We start from the raw sequence: 14,388 nt of genomic DNA on the forward strand, positions 1-14,388 counted from the left end.
GCTGTACCATGCCAGATTACAATGCTTTTGCTGCACCCTTCCTGATGGGAAGTTGATTACTGTGGAGGGCACACTGATATGCTTTAAGCACTCTATTCAATGCACACTACCAAGCACCTGCAAGTTTGGTTACAAGGATGAAGATATGCTGGATGGAGTTTTCCATTGAATACATGCTGGTTGAGGATGTAGCTAGATGGGAGCATAGCAGGTGAAGGATAACCTTGTAGGCCAACCAGTTCCCTCAAATAGTACTGGATTTATATGTAGTCCTGCCTGCTCCTAAGCCACTTTCAGTAAGTGATCAGCAAGCATACTGGCCAGGAATTGTCTTCTGACTCAGAGGTAGGGACACATCACTGCATCACAAGAGCCCATCACCAAATACTTCTAGCTATTTTAATCAATCTGATTCAGGTATCCTGTGATACACCTCCAGAGCAGAGTGGTACTTGAACCAGACCTCCTGGCTGAGAGGTAAGCATCACAAGATCCCTCCAAATACTTCTACAATTTGCAATAATAGCCAATAGATGTAGAGATATTTAATGAACTCTTTAAATAGTGCTGAGAGGGCGTCCTTCCTGATGCTGAATATATATAAATCATTGGACCATAGAAAAGTTATAGCACAGAAATAGGCTATTCAGCCCTTTCATGTCTGTGATGGCCTGAACTAAAGAACTAGATGACCATTCGAATTTCATCTTCCAAACCTGCTCTATAATTTTTCAAGTTACGGCGCTTTTTGTGCAGATACAGTTATCTTTCAAATGAGTTGAGGGTATTTACCTCCACTATCAAACAGGGGAATGAATTCCAGGCACTCACCCTGCTCTAGCTGATAAGGGTTTTCCTTATATTTTTGAAGCCTTAAATCACCTTAAATCAGGACCATTTTGCAATAAGTCTTTTTAAAGTGACTTTTAACTTTATCCACTCCAGTCCAACACTGGCATCTCCACACCTTAGTGAAGATCCTTCAACTGATTGGTTGAAGAAACTTGTTTTCCCTCCTTAAACATGCCAAAGACACCACGAAGAAAGCATCCCACTGAATCAGATGACAGGGGCTTACCGCTCAAAAGTTCTGAAAAGATAAGTGGACAGTTGTAAGTGCACAACTTCACGTGATGATAAATCCAGGAATTTGTTATTTTAATTTTTAACTTGCTAATCATTTGTATTATATTTTTAAATATGATTTTAGGTTCCGAGAAGAATGTAATTTTTGCCTTTTTACTCCTTGAATATGATTAACAATCATTTTGGGGAGCTACTAAGCAATTTGTTTTTCAAAGCCAGTCATATGTGATAAGACTATATGCTGTCTAAGTGCTTTGTTATCCAATTTGTATTTAATGTAATTTATTACACAAATGAAAGTATTTTCATTTGCAGTATTTAATAATGCCTCCACCTATTTTACTATTCTTACTATTTTACAACTCTTACAGATAAGACTTACAGTTATTGATGTTGAATATCCTCTGATAAGCAGTGAACTGGCTGAGATAGATTTTAAATTGGTTAAAGCTGAACAAAATTTGCACTGGAACAGTGAAGGTAAGTATGCTATTGCTGTAAAATCTGTAATTAATATGTTTATATTACAATATTTTTGCAGTCAGAAGCAATATTACGCAATATTGTAAACCTTTTGTTAAGTATTTTTCTGAATTATTTTAGTAGAGTACTGTAAGTAATGAAATTTGATTTATCAGCAATGTTAATGATCTATTCAATCTTGCAATGCTTGTGTTTTCAATTTCACTTGTCTTTGTTGGAATTTAGATATTTTAGCTGTTTAAAATGTATCATTGGCATAACAGCAATTTGCAGTTGGAGAGAACCTCAATAAAGAAAATGCTATACGAATATGATATTGGTTACAAATGTAGTAAAGGTTGGAAAGTTCTCCTGCAAGACCAATGAATTGTTACAAAGTTCCAACTTTCTTCTGGATTAGTGGTGCTGGAAGAGCACAGCAGTCTGGCAGCATCCAAGGAGCAGCGAAATCGATGTTTTGGGCAAAAGCCCTTCATCAGGAATAAAGGCAGAGAGCCTGAAGCGTGGAGAGATAAGCTGGAGGAGGGTGGGGGTGGGGAGAAAGTAGCATAGAGTACAATAGGACAAGTCATGGGGACAGTGCTGAGCTGGAAGTTTGTTAGTAGGATGAGGTGGGGGAAGGGGAAATGAGGAAACTGTTGAAGTCCACATTGATGCCCTGGGGTTGAAGTGTTCCGAGGCGGTGTGGTTGATTGGTGACTGGGGAGACTGGGCGCCTCCTAGCAGAGCGTTTTAGGGAACATCTCCGGGACACCCGCACCAATCACCCGCCCTGTGGTCCAACATTTCAACTCCCCCTCCCACTCTGCCGAGGACATGGAGGTCCTGGGCCTCCTTCACCGCCGCTCCCTCACCACCAGGCGCCTGGAGGAAGATCGCCTCATCTTCCGCCTCGGAACACTTCAACCCCAGGGTTTCAACGTGGACTTCAACAGTTTCCTCATTTCCCCTTCCCCCACCTCACCCTAGTTCCAAACTTCAAGCTCAGCACTGTCCCCATGACTTGTTCAGACTTGTCCTACCTGCCTATCTCCTTTTCCACCTATCCACTCCACCCTCCTCCCCTGACCTATCACCTTCATTCCCCTCCCCCACTCACCTATTGTACTCTATGCTACAACTGCTGTGCTCTTCCAGCACCACTGATCCAGAATCTGGTTTCCAGCGTCTGCAGTCATTGTTTTTACCTTTTTACAAAGTTCCAACTGCCTGGTGTGATTTCTAGGAACACTAGGCAACAAATGTTATTTATTTTGCAATTGAAGTGAAGTTTTGCTTATTGTAGCACTTTTGTGTTGCATTGGTATAAATATAAAACTGACTATTTGTCTTTCTGCCTATAGTGTTGTTATAATAAAATTATATAAAGTAGCAGTGGAAACTCTATCAGTGGGTATACTACCTCATCAAAGGTCTTTGCTTTAAGAATGAGAGATGAGGTGTTCATCCTTAGCAATTCTATAATCTTTGGGTTGAGGTTAATTAAACAATAGAGGTGAAAATGTATGATTCTATTTTGTTCATGAGCTTGTCAGTGTATCAAGGGTCAGTTTGGAATTTTGGTTGGGGGGGGATAGGGTGTGGGGCGTATATAGGTTGCACAAAGGATCAGGTAGGAAGAATCCAGGTGGAAGAAAGCACCAACTCAGCCAGTCCATTTTGGTTGTCCCATGAAAATGTGCACAGCTGATGGGTACTCAGCCCTTAGCACAAAGATACAAGCAAACAAGCACTGTTAATGGAGTAAGTGCTCTGGCACATTCAGGCTGTGGAGAGGGTTGTTATTTTCCAGGAATCATGGGGCTATAACGGGAGAACTGCAATCATTGTGATTGAAGCTGACCGTAAGCAAGGTGTCCACTATACAATCATAATAGCATACATTTGTCAAAAAAAGCTATTGTAGTGATTGGATCATGTTGACTATGAGATCCTTGATTGGGGTTGTTAACCTGGGCCAATCAGGAAGTCCTAGCTGACTAATATAAATAGGGGATCTCTTATAAAAATAAAATAAAAATAAGCACTACAGCAGTTAGGCGGTAGTGATGTGGGTTAATAAAAAAAAAAGAAAAGAAAAAAAAAGAAGATAAATCTCCTGGGCCTGATCAAACTGGCCATAAACAGGTCCAGGCAGTGGGCAGTGGAGGGGGTCGTTAGGGCCGACTGCCTGCCCCTTTTTTGCAGTTACGTTAGAGCCCGGGTGTCCTTGAAGAAGGAGCACGCGGTGTCCACCAACACCCTGGAGTTGTTCAGGGAGACGTGGGCGCCGCAGGGAGTGGGGTGCATTATTTCTCCCTCCAACTCTATTTTGATTTAGTCCCTACCCTCCCCTTCACTGTTTTGATCACACAGCACTGCCCTTTGATGTGAAGGGCAGTGTTTGTCACTGGCCACCCGGGTGTTTTCCTATCTTCCTGGTGGTGGAATTTGAATAAAGATTCGTGCACTTTGTGTCTTTCACTGTGTCTCACACCTGCACACACACACCATGGGTGCTGGGGATAAAATAAGCACTACCGCACTTAGGCGGCAGTGTGGGGGTTAAAAAGAAAAAAAAAGAATATAAATAGGGGATCTCTTATAAAAATAAAATAAAAATAAGCACTGCAGGAGTTAGGCGGTAGTGTGGGGGGGGTTAATAAAAAAATGAAAAGAAAAAAAGAAGATAAATCTCCTGGGCCTGACCAAACTGGCCATAAACAGGTCCAGGCAGTGGGCTGTGGAGGGGGTTGTTAGGGCTGACTGCCTGCCCCGCTTCTGCGGTTATGTTAGAGCCTGGGTGTCTCTGGAGAAGGAGCACACGATGTCCACCAACACCTTTGAGCTGTTCAGGGAGAGGTGGGCACCGCAGGGAGTGGAGTGTATTATTTCCCCCTCCAACTCTATTTTGATTTAATCCCTGCCCTCCCTTCACTGTTTGATCACGCAGCATTGTCCTTTGATGAGAAGGGTATTGCTTGTCACTGGCCACTCGGGTGTTTCCTTTTTCCCTGTTAGTGGAAAATGAATAAAGATTTATAGACCTGTTGTCTTCCACTGTATCTCACACTTGCATGCACACAACATAGGGGTACCAGGGAAAATATAAGCACTACTGCAGTTAGAAATAGGAACCTTAGGATTCTCTTCACTCTCAGGACTTGCTCTGTGCTGGCTAGGCCATAGTCATTGTGTTCCTGCTTCTGCAAAAAAAGAAAATTATAAACAGGGTATCTCCTGGGCCTGGCCAAACTGGCCATAAACATGTACAGGCAACGAGCTAAAGAGGGGGTCGTTATGGCCGATTGCCTGCCCCTCTTCCAAGGCTACGTCCATGCCTGGGTGTCCCTGGAGAAGGAGCGCATGGTGTCTACTAACACCCTCGAAGTTTTCAGGGAGATGTGGGCACCGCAGGGAGTGGAATGTTTAATTTCCCTCTCCAACTCTATTTTAATTTAATTCCTGCCCTCCCCTTCACTTTTTTGATCACAGTGGTTAGCACTGCTGCCTCACAGCGCCAGAGACCCGGGTTCAATTCCCGCCTCAGGTGACTGACTGTGTGGAGTTTGCACATTCTTCCCATGTCTGCGTGGGTTTCCTCCGGGTACTCCGGTTTTCTCCCACAGTCCAAAAATGTGTGGACTAGGTGAATTGGCCGTGCTAAATTGCCCTTAGTATTAGGTGAAGGGGTAAATGTAGGGGAATGGGTCTGGGTGGGTTGCGCTTCGGTGGGTCGGTGTGGACTTGTTGGGCCGAAGGGCCTGTTTCCACACTGTAAGTAATCTAATCTAATCTAATCTAAAACGAAATATTGCCCTTTGAAGAGAATGGCACTGCTTGTCACTGACCACTTGGGTTTTTCCTTTCTACCTGGTGGTGGAAAATGAATAAAGATGTATACACCTGTTGTCGTTCACGATGTATCACACCCACACACACACACACACACAACATAAAAAGAACTAGGAGATATAAATATAAATAAACAGGGGATTTAGAATTTCCTCAGTTCCAGGGACTAACTCTGAGTTGGCTGGTCACAGCCAATGTATTGTTCACAAGTAAATAAAGGGTGACTTGGTGGTGACAGGTTATTGGCATCTGTGCAATTATTTCAACTATTCTGTCTTTAAATGGATAAAGTCAGAAGTCATACCAGGTTATAATCACAAGCTTTCAAAACGCTGCTCACTCATCAGGTGAGGTGGATACAATAAACTTAAAATGATGGCTCCCAGAACTCTCATGATTGTCCACTATTGATCTGCTTCAGCCAGAACTTCTAACGGGCTTATGTATTATCTCTTTACCAACCACAATGGAAGGCAGAGGAATTAATTTAATCCTTGCACAATACAACAAAGGTGTGAGAATTCAAAGCTTCTAAAATAAAACCAGGAGACTGAAAGAAAATTCTTGCATAGTTGATTGCTTTGCTGAGTAATGGCTCTTCAAAAATGTAAACAGAAAACTAAAAAGAGCTCTGAGGTACAGCGTTAGTAAGTCTCAACTAGGAGAGGGGGAAAAAAAAGAAAGAACAGCTAAAGACTACTATCCCATGGTACAAATGACCATGACCTGCACAACCAAATAAGGAAGCCTTTACTCCCTGCTAAAATCTGTTCTACTTTGTCTACCCTTGAGAAAACCCCAACTATCCATTTGCGGAAACCATTATAGCCATTGAATTCAGAATTCAATTTTGCTATCCCATTCAGTTAGGCAAAAAAAAGGTAGTCAAGCAATTAACAGGCCTGCTATGATAATGGACTAATCTTATTTTCAACAAAAGTAGAAAGTGCTGGAGAAACTCAGGAGGGGTGAAAACATCTGTGGAGAGAAAAACAAAGTTAACTTTTCAAGTTGCGTGACCTTTCATTAGAAGTGAATGCAACTGGGAAATGGTGGTATTTAGCTGATGATTGGGGTGGGATTCAGGGTGTGTAAAGAGTTGAGATGAATGGATAACTATGTTGCTGAAAGAGAGGGAGATAAAAAGGGGAAGCAGACAAAAACATTGCTGATAGGGACACCTGGGTGCCCAGATCTGGGTATGTAGAGTTGAACATAGAAGGAGGTGTTCATGGTCTAACATTGTAAAATTTAATTTTAAGTCCTGAGGGCTGTAAGGTACCTACTAGATGGAAGATAAGTTGTTGTTGTTCCCTCTGTTATGTAGCTTTCTGCAGTCTTCTTCCATTTATATAATTATATAATATGCAGCTCTGTTATTCTTCCTGCGAAAGTGCGTAATCCCCCTATAGCCCACATTATATTCCATCAAGGAAGTTTTTGCCCACTTGCTTAGCTTGTCTGTATCCTTCTGTATATTCCTGTATCATCCTCATCACTTGATTTCATACTTATTTTTGTATTATCTGCAAACTTGCCGATAGTACATTCATTTTCCTAATGTAATTCATTAATATATGTTGTAAGTAATTGTGGCCCAAGTACTGATCCCTGTGGAATTCCATTAGTTACAGGTTACCATCCTGAAAATGACCCCCATATTCCAACTCTCTGTCTTAAATTAGTTAGCCAATATGCTATTAACGCTAAAACACAATCTTCAACACAACGGGCTCTTATCTTATTAAGTAACGTAAGGTGTTGTGCCTTCTTAAAAGCCTCGTGGGAATAAAATATATCACATCCACTGTTTCCCCTTCATTGTCATAGAGTCATACAGCACAGGAACAGACTCTTCAGTCCAACCAGTCCATGCCAAACATAATCCCAAACTAAACTAGTCCCACCTGCCTGCTCCGCGCCCATATCCCTCCAAATCTTTCCTATACATTTATCTATTCAAATGTTTTTAAACTGTGTAAATATACCTAGTCCACCACTTTCTCAGCAAGTTCATTCCATACACAAACCACCCTCTGTGTAAAAAAAATTGCCTGTTTATCTCCCTCCTCTCACCTTAAAAATATGCCCTCTAATCTTCAAATTCCCCCATTTTAAGGAAAAAGACAACTACCATTAACTCTATCGATACCACTCATTATTTTATAAACTTCTATCAGATCACCTGTCAACCTCCAATGCTCCAGTGAAAAAGTTCAAGCCTATCTGGCCTTTCTTTATAACTCAAACCTTCTGTGCTCGGCAACAACCTGGTAAATCTCTTCTGAACCCTCTCTAGCTTGATAATATCCTTCCTATAACTGGGCAACCAGAACTGGACAAAGCATTCCAGAAGAGGCCTCACCAATGCACTGTTAATGGAAATATGTTTATCCCATTGTGTTTACAACAGCTGGAGGAAACATGTAAATTTATTTTTGGTTCAGAAAAATCTAGAATGAGCAAGTTGTTTTGTAATTCAATTCAGAAAATATCCGTGTTGTGAATAAAAACAAGTTTAATTTCTCTCCTAGAAGAAAGATTCAAGGCAGTTCAGGGAACAAGTCAACTCAGCAAAATGGGCTAGTTTGTGAAATGTCCAAGCTCAACATGACTTCCCAACTCCTACACTCAAATCAATCCTCTTCACAGAATTGTAGTTAATTTTTTAAGCTTCGATCTCCTTGTAACTATGTCTCTGTAATAACTATAAGATCATACCCATTTGCCTATGCTTGTGTTGCCAATGCATTTTTTTTCCGAATACTCTATGCATTCATACAAAGAGCCAATAATTTTGCCCTTTTATTACTTTTTCTCCCTTTGATCCTATTTATTGCTGTTTTTCCATATTTGCCCACTCTATCCCTTCCTGAACTTGACTGGGACTCTGATTGGTAGAGGCTTTGTCATACATAATGCACCAATTAATGAAAATTGGCAGCAAACTTCATTTGAATCATTCAGCACTCTGCACTCTCCCTTCATGCAGTATCAATGTTAGTTTTCATTTTGTGAATTGTCTTGATGAATGCAAGATGAAAAGCTTTGAAAAAATATTTTTGCAAAGCAAAAGTCTTGTTAAGGCAAGGACCTCTATTTATTGAGGATCTGGTACTTTTTCCTCTGTCACTAAATAAAATAGATCTTTTCATCCAGACAAGAAAAGAAAAATGGCACAGCATCCTAATTCCCACAAATACCCTACCTTGTTCATGTTCTTCTGGGACATACAAAATGAACCACTCTGGGATTTGCTACTAATGCAAAACAGGCAAAGCCATGGGTACTCTACAAAACACCAGGTTTGCATCAGGAGGAAAAAAATAGGAGGAATATGTGAGAACCATTTGTGGTAGTGCTAGGGTTTAGGAGACCCAAGACCATAAAAATATGAATAAATATATGTACTCTAAGTTCATACAAAGGACAGGAGAAATTTCCTGCACAAAGCAGTGAGACTGCGGAATTCACTTGCTGATTTAATAGTTGAGGCAGTAATTAAAGCAAATATCAAAAATACTGGAGAAACTCAGCAGGTCTAGCACATCTGTGGAGAGAGAAATGGAGTTATGTCTTGACTCCTGTATGATTGTTGTTCTCTTCTCCACTTTGATTCTCAGTAACAATGGACTGGAGTTCCTGTTAGGGGTGTAATAAACATAAAATGCAACTACTGTTTACTGAAATGACCCGTTTACTTCTAGTTCCAAGCATTATTATCAATTGTAATTGACCACAGACTGGAACATTGCCTGAATTCGTAATGCAGGTTATTCTGTTATAATGCACCTTTCATCAATGCGAATTCGCTAAATGTGATTGATGAATTGGGGACACTGTTTCTACAGCGCAAACTTTTAAAATGTGTGTTGGCTGTAATGCAACTACAGCACCAACACTTTAAGCACTGCTTCTAAAGCACAATTTTTCTATGATGTGGAGTTGCACAAGAACGAAACCATCACGTTATGGAAGAACTGACAGTAATACGAACTAAAGTTCAATTAATTTTGACAAATGAACTTAACAAGTCAATGAGCAGCTTCAACTGACAGATGTCATAAATGTTAGGCATAATTTTCAATTGACAGAAAATGAATTGATAAATTAATATGAACTGCATTTTAAAAATACTTTAAAGAAATTACAGCATTGGTGTGACAAACGTCGAAATCAGGTTTTAATTCATTGCTGGTCTTGCAGCTGCAAGTCATTAATGGATTAATATGACTAAACATGACTGTGCTCATAGTGACTCTGGATGTAATGTGATGAATACTCGCAAGGGTAAAAAATTTGGAAGAATCTCATGTTGGTGTGTAGCCAGTTTTGTGGAAGATTTGCAGTAAATGAACATTTCTATTAGAACAGGCAACTCCGATGTAATGTGTTTATAAAACGTACATTTAAACTAAATTAATTTTAGCATTTCATTGAATTCTGTTCAGGTTCCAATGATATCTGAGCAGAAATCATATGGAAATCGTAGAGTTCCAGCTATCATAATCAGCCAAAATTAAATATATTACAAACAGTCTTGGTATCTTATATAGAGTTAATTTATTTAACACAATTATCTTTTGTTAGGTGTTTGGGAATATATTCAAGAGTTGAGAGGCATATTGTATGATCTTGAGAGTAGGATTCAGAAAGCTAAAAATAATGTAGAAACAATGCATCTCATGATGGTGGTGAGTATGATCTGAAAACAATGTTACATTTTTAATAATAACTAGAAGGCTGGCACACTAGCTTTGCTAAGACATGTAATGGTCAGAGAGCAAGCTTAAGTGCTATTTTGAATGGTTGTGCCAAATATTACATCTGTCAATATTCATGTGCTAAAAGAGAAAATGAATTTGCTGCTAGTCTACCCACTTTACTGAATAGTGTCATGACTTCAGAATGAAATCCAGCTTGCTAGATCTTTTTTCTTTTTGTTTCGTTAATGTGGCCACTGAAACATATTCATACTAGGTTTCAGATTTACTTTAGCAACAGATATTTACTACTTGAAAGAAGAAATAAAATAAAACAAGCTATCTAATATGTAATTCATTTTTTTTATTTCAAAACTATACTTTATTCATAAAATATTTTGATGATCTGTACAATTGGCCATGCCATACATACGTAAACCATCCAGTTCTTTTGCATACAGAGACAGAGTAATCATTCATATATACAGGTCTGTACGATTAAGACAAATAGAATGATTTCAAAACACGCAGTATGAAATCAACTTTCATTAAAGAATCTCAAGTCCAGAGAAAGCACCCTCTTCTTTCTACTCTTCAGGTTCAAAGTGACTGACTTCTGACAATTTCCTTGATGTGGACCATGAAGAAAACTTAATGAGTCCTTTCCAAATCTTCTAGAGGAAACTTTTTTCAAATTGGAAAGCTTTAGCTTTCTCAGGTCTGATAACCTGCAGGTTTATAATTAAGCCCTCCTGGATAAATTACATGCTTTTTCCAGCTGTTGTAAACACAATGGGATAAGCATATTTCCATTCATAGTGCAGGGGACAGTAGTCACCTGTTGGCTCACAAACTGTTGAATTTAAACACAGTTCTGGAAGGATACTTTGAATTTTTCTTTTTAAAAGAAACCCTCTGCCGACCTAACCACCTATATTCGAAAATGTAAATTCCAGAAGTATTAATATTTGTATATTATAAAACTTTCATCGTGCCTTCCACTAAAGTTGAGTGAAAATATATCCTTTAGAGACATCTTTGTTTCCTCTCAAAACGTTATTTTAACATTGTTTTTATGTGATACTAACCATAATAATATATTTATACTAAACAACAAAGTTTGTAACAAAAATATTTTACATGTATCAATTTTAATCATAGCATTCAGTTTCCTTCATACGTTTGATAGTGTCCAACTGTAATATTTTAAACAACTGTAACAGGCACTAAGTTCTTGTACAAAGTTCTCCTGCAGAATTCTAGGATTGTAACCAATATAAATAGCAGATTCATCAGAATTATTAGATGTGCAAATTTAAAACTGACGTCAGGCCAACATAAGACTCATGATGAAATTATCCCAATCTTTGAGCAGTGTAGGAATAAAAGAATGACTAGGGTAGGAATAGGTCCAGTCAAGGATAGCAGTGGGAAGTTGCGTGTGGAGGCGGAAGAGATTGGGGAGACACTGAATGAATACTTTTCTTCAGTATTTACTCAGGAACAGGGCATTGTCGCCGATGTGAATACTGAGTCACAAATAAGTAGAATGGATGGCTTTGAGGATCGCTATCAGAGGATCAGTATGGAAGGAGTGCAGCATCATCAGAGGGACAGTGTGGAGGGAGTGCATCATTGTCAGAGGGTCAGTGTGGAGGGAGAGCAGCATTGTCAGAGGGTCAGTATGGAGGGAATGCAGCAATGTTTTTGGTAGTATGTAGGAACAGATAGATCTTGGAATCCACGTCCATAAATCACTCAAAGTTGCCATCCAAGGTGAGAGGTTGGCTGTCATTAGCTGAGAGACTGCTGTTAAGAACCATGAGGTTTTGCTGCAGCTCGATGGAGCCCTGGTAGACCACAGTAAGAATATTGCATTCAGTTTTGTTCCTCACATTACTGGAAGGATGTGGAAGACTTAGAGAGGGTACAGAGGAGATTTACCAGTATGCTGCATGGACGAGATTACACTTCTTATGAAGAAAGCTAAAGGGAGCTAAGTCTTTTTTCTCATTGGAGGGAAGAAGGGTGAGAAGCAATTTGTCAGAGGTGAACAAGATGATGAAAGGTATACATAGAGTGAATAGTGAGTGATTTGTTTTTCCCATGGCAGAAATGACTATCATATGTGCATATAATTTTAAGGAGAATGACCGAAGATTAATTGGAGATTTCAGACTTCAGTTCATTTCACAGAGTGGTGGTTGGGTAGAATGGTGGTTAAGGATGTGTGGCTTGGAAAAGTAAGCTTCAAGGCAAGGGCGTAATTGATATGTGGAGCTTGTTCAAGGAGCAACTATTGAGTGTTCTTGATAAGTATGTACCCATCAGGCAGGGAGGAAAGGGTCGTGTGAGGGAGCTGTCATGATGCAGTTGTATAAGACTCTGGTGCGGCCGCATCTGGAATATTGTGTGCAGTTTTGGTTGCCATACTATAGGAAGGATGTGGAGGCACTGGAACGGGTGCAGAGGAGGTTTACCAGGATGTTGCCTGGTATGGAAGGAAGATCGTATGAGGAAAGACTGAGACACTTGGGGCTGTTTTCATTATAGAAAAGAAGGTTTAGGGGTGACTTGATTGAGGTGTACAAGATGATTAGGGGGTTAGATAGGGTTGACAGTGTGAACCTTTTCCCGCGTATGGAGTCGGGTATTACAAGGTGGCATAGCTTTAAATTAAGGGGGGGGGTAGATATAGGACTGAAGTTGGGGTAGGTTCTTCACTCAGCGAGTTGTAAGTTCATGGAATGCCCTGCCAGTAGCAGTGGTGGACTTTCCCTCTTTATGGGCATTTAAGCGGGCATTGGTTAGGTATATGGAGGATAGTGGGTTAGTGTAGGTTAGGTGGGCTTGGATCGGCGCAACATCGAGGGCCAAAGGGCCTGTACTGCGCTGTATTCTTCTATGTTCTATGTTCTAGATAGTTGTGAAAAATTTGGGATGACAGTATTTTTTAGTGTTGGGAAATAAGTCCAATTTTCCCCTTAAAGTTTAAATGGCAAGCTAAGAATCTCTATAGCAAATGGCAAGTACCTTATTCCATGCAGTTACATCTCAATATTAAGTAATATTAATTTATTTTCATGGACTTTGCGATTTTCCCACTCATGGGTGAGAAACTAAAAGGTGTCAATTTGCTCCTGTCATGCCTTCCTGCACTCTCCATTGATCCAGGGTTGATCTCCTGGCTTGATCATAATGATTGAGTGAGGGTTATGCTGGGCCATGAGGTTGTAGATTATGCTGGACCACAGGATTGCTGCTGTTGATGGCCCACAGCACCTCATGGATGCCCAGTCTTGTGTTGCTAGATCGAAGTTTGCCCCATTTAGCATGGTGATAGTGCCACACAACAGGAAGAAGGCTATTCTCAATGTGAAGGTGGGACTTTGTCTCAACAAGAACCGATATTTTCATAGACAGATATGTCTGCACTGGCAGAATAGTAAAGATGAGGTCAAGTAATTATTTTCCCTCTTGTTGGTTCCCTCACCACCTGACACAGACCCCATTTAACAGCTATGTCCTTTAGGATTGGATTAGCTCAATCAATAGTGCTGCTGCTGAGTCAATCTTGATTTGGAAATTAAAATTCCCCATCCATTTTGTGCTCTTGCCACACTCAGTGCTTCCTTCAAGTGTGGTTCAACTTAGAGGAATGCTGATTCATCAGCCAAAGGTATGAGGTAACCAGTAGGTTTCCTTCCCCATGTTTTACCAAAGCCATGAGTCTTCATGGGGTCCGGAGTTAATGTTAAGGACTCACAGTGCAACTCCCTCACAACTGTGTACTACTGTACTGGTCTGTTCACCAGTGGGTCAGAACATAGCCAGGGATGGTGATAGTGGTGTCTGGAACATGGTCTTTAAGGTCTGATTCTGTGAGTATGACAAAGTCAGACTATTTCTTGACCAGTTTGTGAGACAGTTCTCCAAATTTCTACGCTTCAAATTCTCATTCACTGACTTCTGACAATTTCTTTTCTGTGGACCATGAAGAAAATTCAATAAGTCCTTTCCAAATGTTTTAATGAACAGGTCAGGCAGCATCCAAGGAGCAGGAGGGTCGATGTTTCAGGCATAAGCCCTTCATCAGGTTTGTGAGTTAATGCCTGAAACATTAATTCTTCTGCTCCTTGGATGTTGCCTGATCTGCTGTGCTTTCCCAGTACCACACTTTTTGACTCTGATGCTCCAGCATTTGAAGTCCTCACTTTCTCTTTGTCTTTTACAATGCCTAGTTTGATACCAGGTGATCTGTTCAGTTTAATTTATTTCTTAA

The 14,388-nt window shown here is 40.2% G+C and overlaps 1 protein-coding gene across 1 annotated transcript in view; it reads left to right on the plus strand.

Annotated features, from left to right (window-relative positions):
• Positions 1-14,388, plus strand: part of LOC122562216 (dynein axonemal heavy chain 17-like) — a 464,703-nt gene that overhangs the window by 84,556 nt on the left and 365,759 nt on the right. Inside the window, exons 15-16 of the mRNA XM_043714924.1 lie at positions 1,458-1,566; positions 9,994-10,097. Coding sequence (XP_043570859.1) covers positions 1,458-1,566; positions 9,994-10,097 — 213 coding nt within the window. The remainder of the gene's footprint in view (positions 1-1,457; positions 1,567-9,993; positions 10,098-14,388) is intronic.

The sequence above is a fragment of the Chiloscyllium plagiosum genome, chromosome 24 (assembly GCF_004010195.1).
Source record: "Chiloscyllium plagiosum isolate BGI_BamShark_2017 chromosome 24, ASM401019v2, whole genome shotgun sequence".
Lineage (NCBI taxonomy): Eukaryota > Metazoa > Chordata > Chondrichthyes > Orectolobiformes > Hemiscylliidae > Chiloscyllium > Chiloscyllium plagiosum.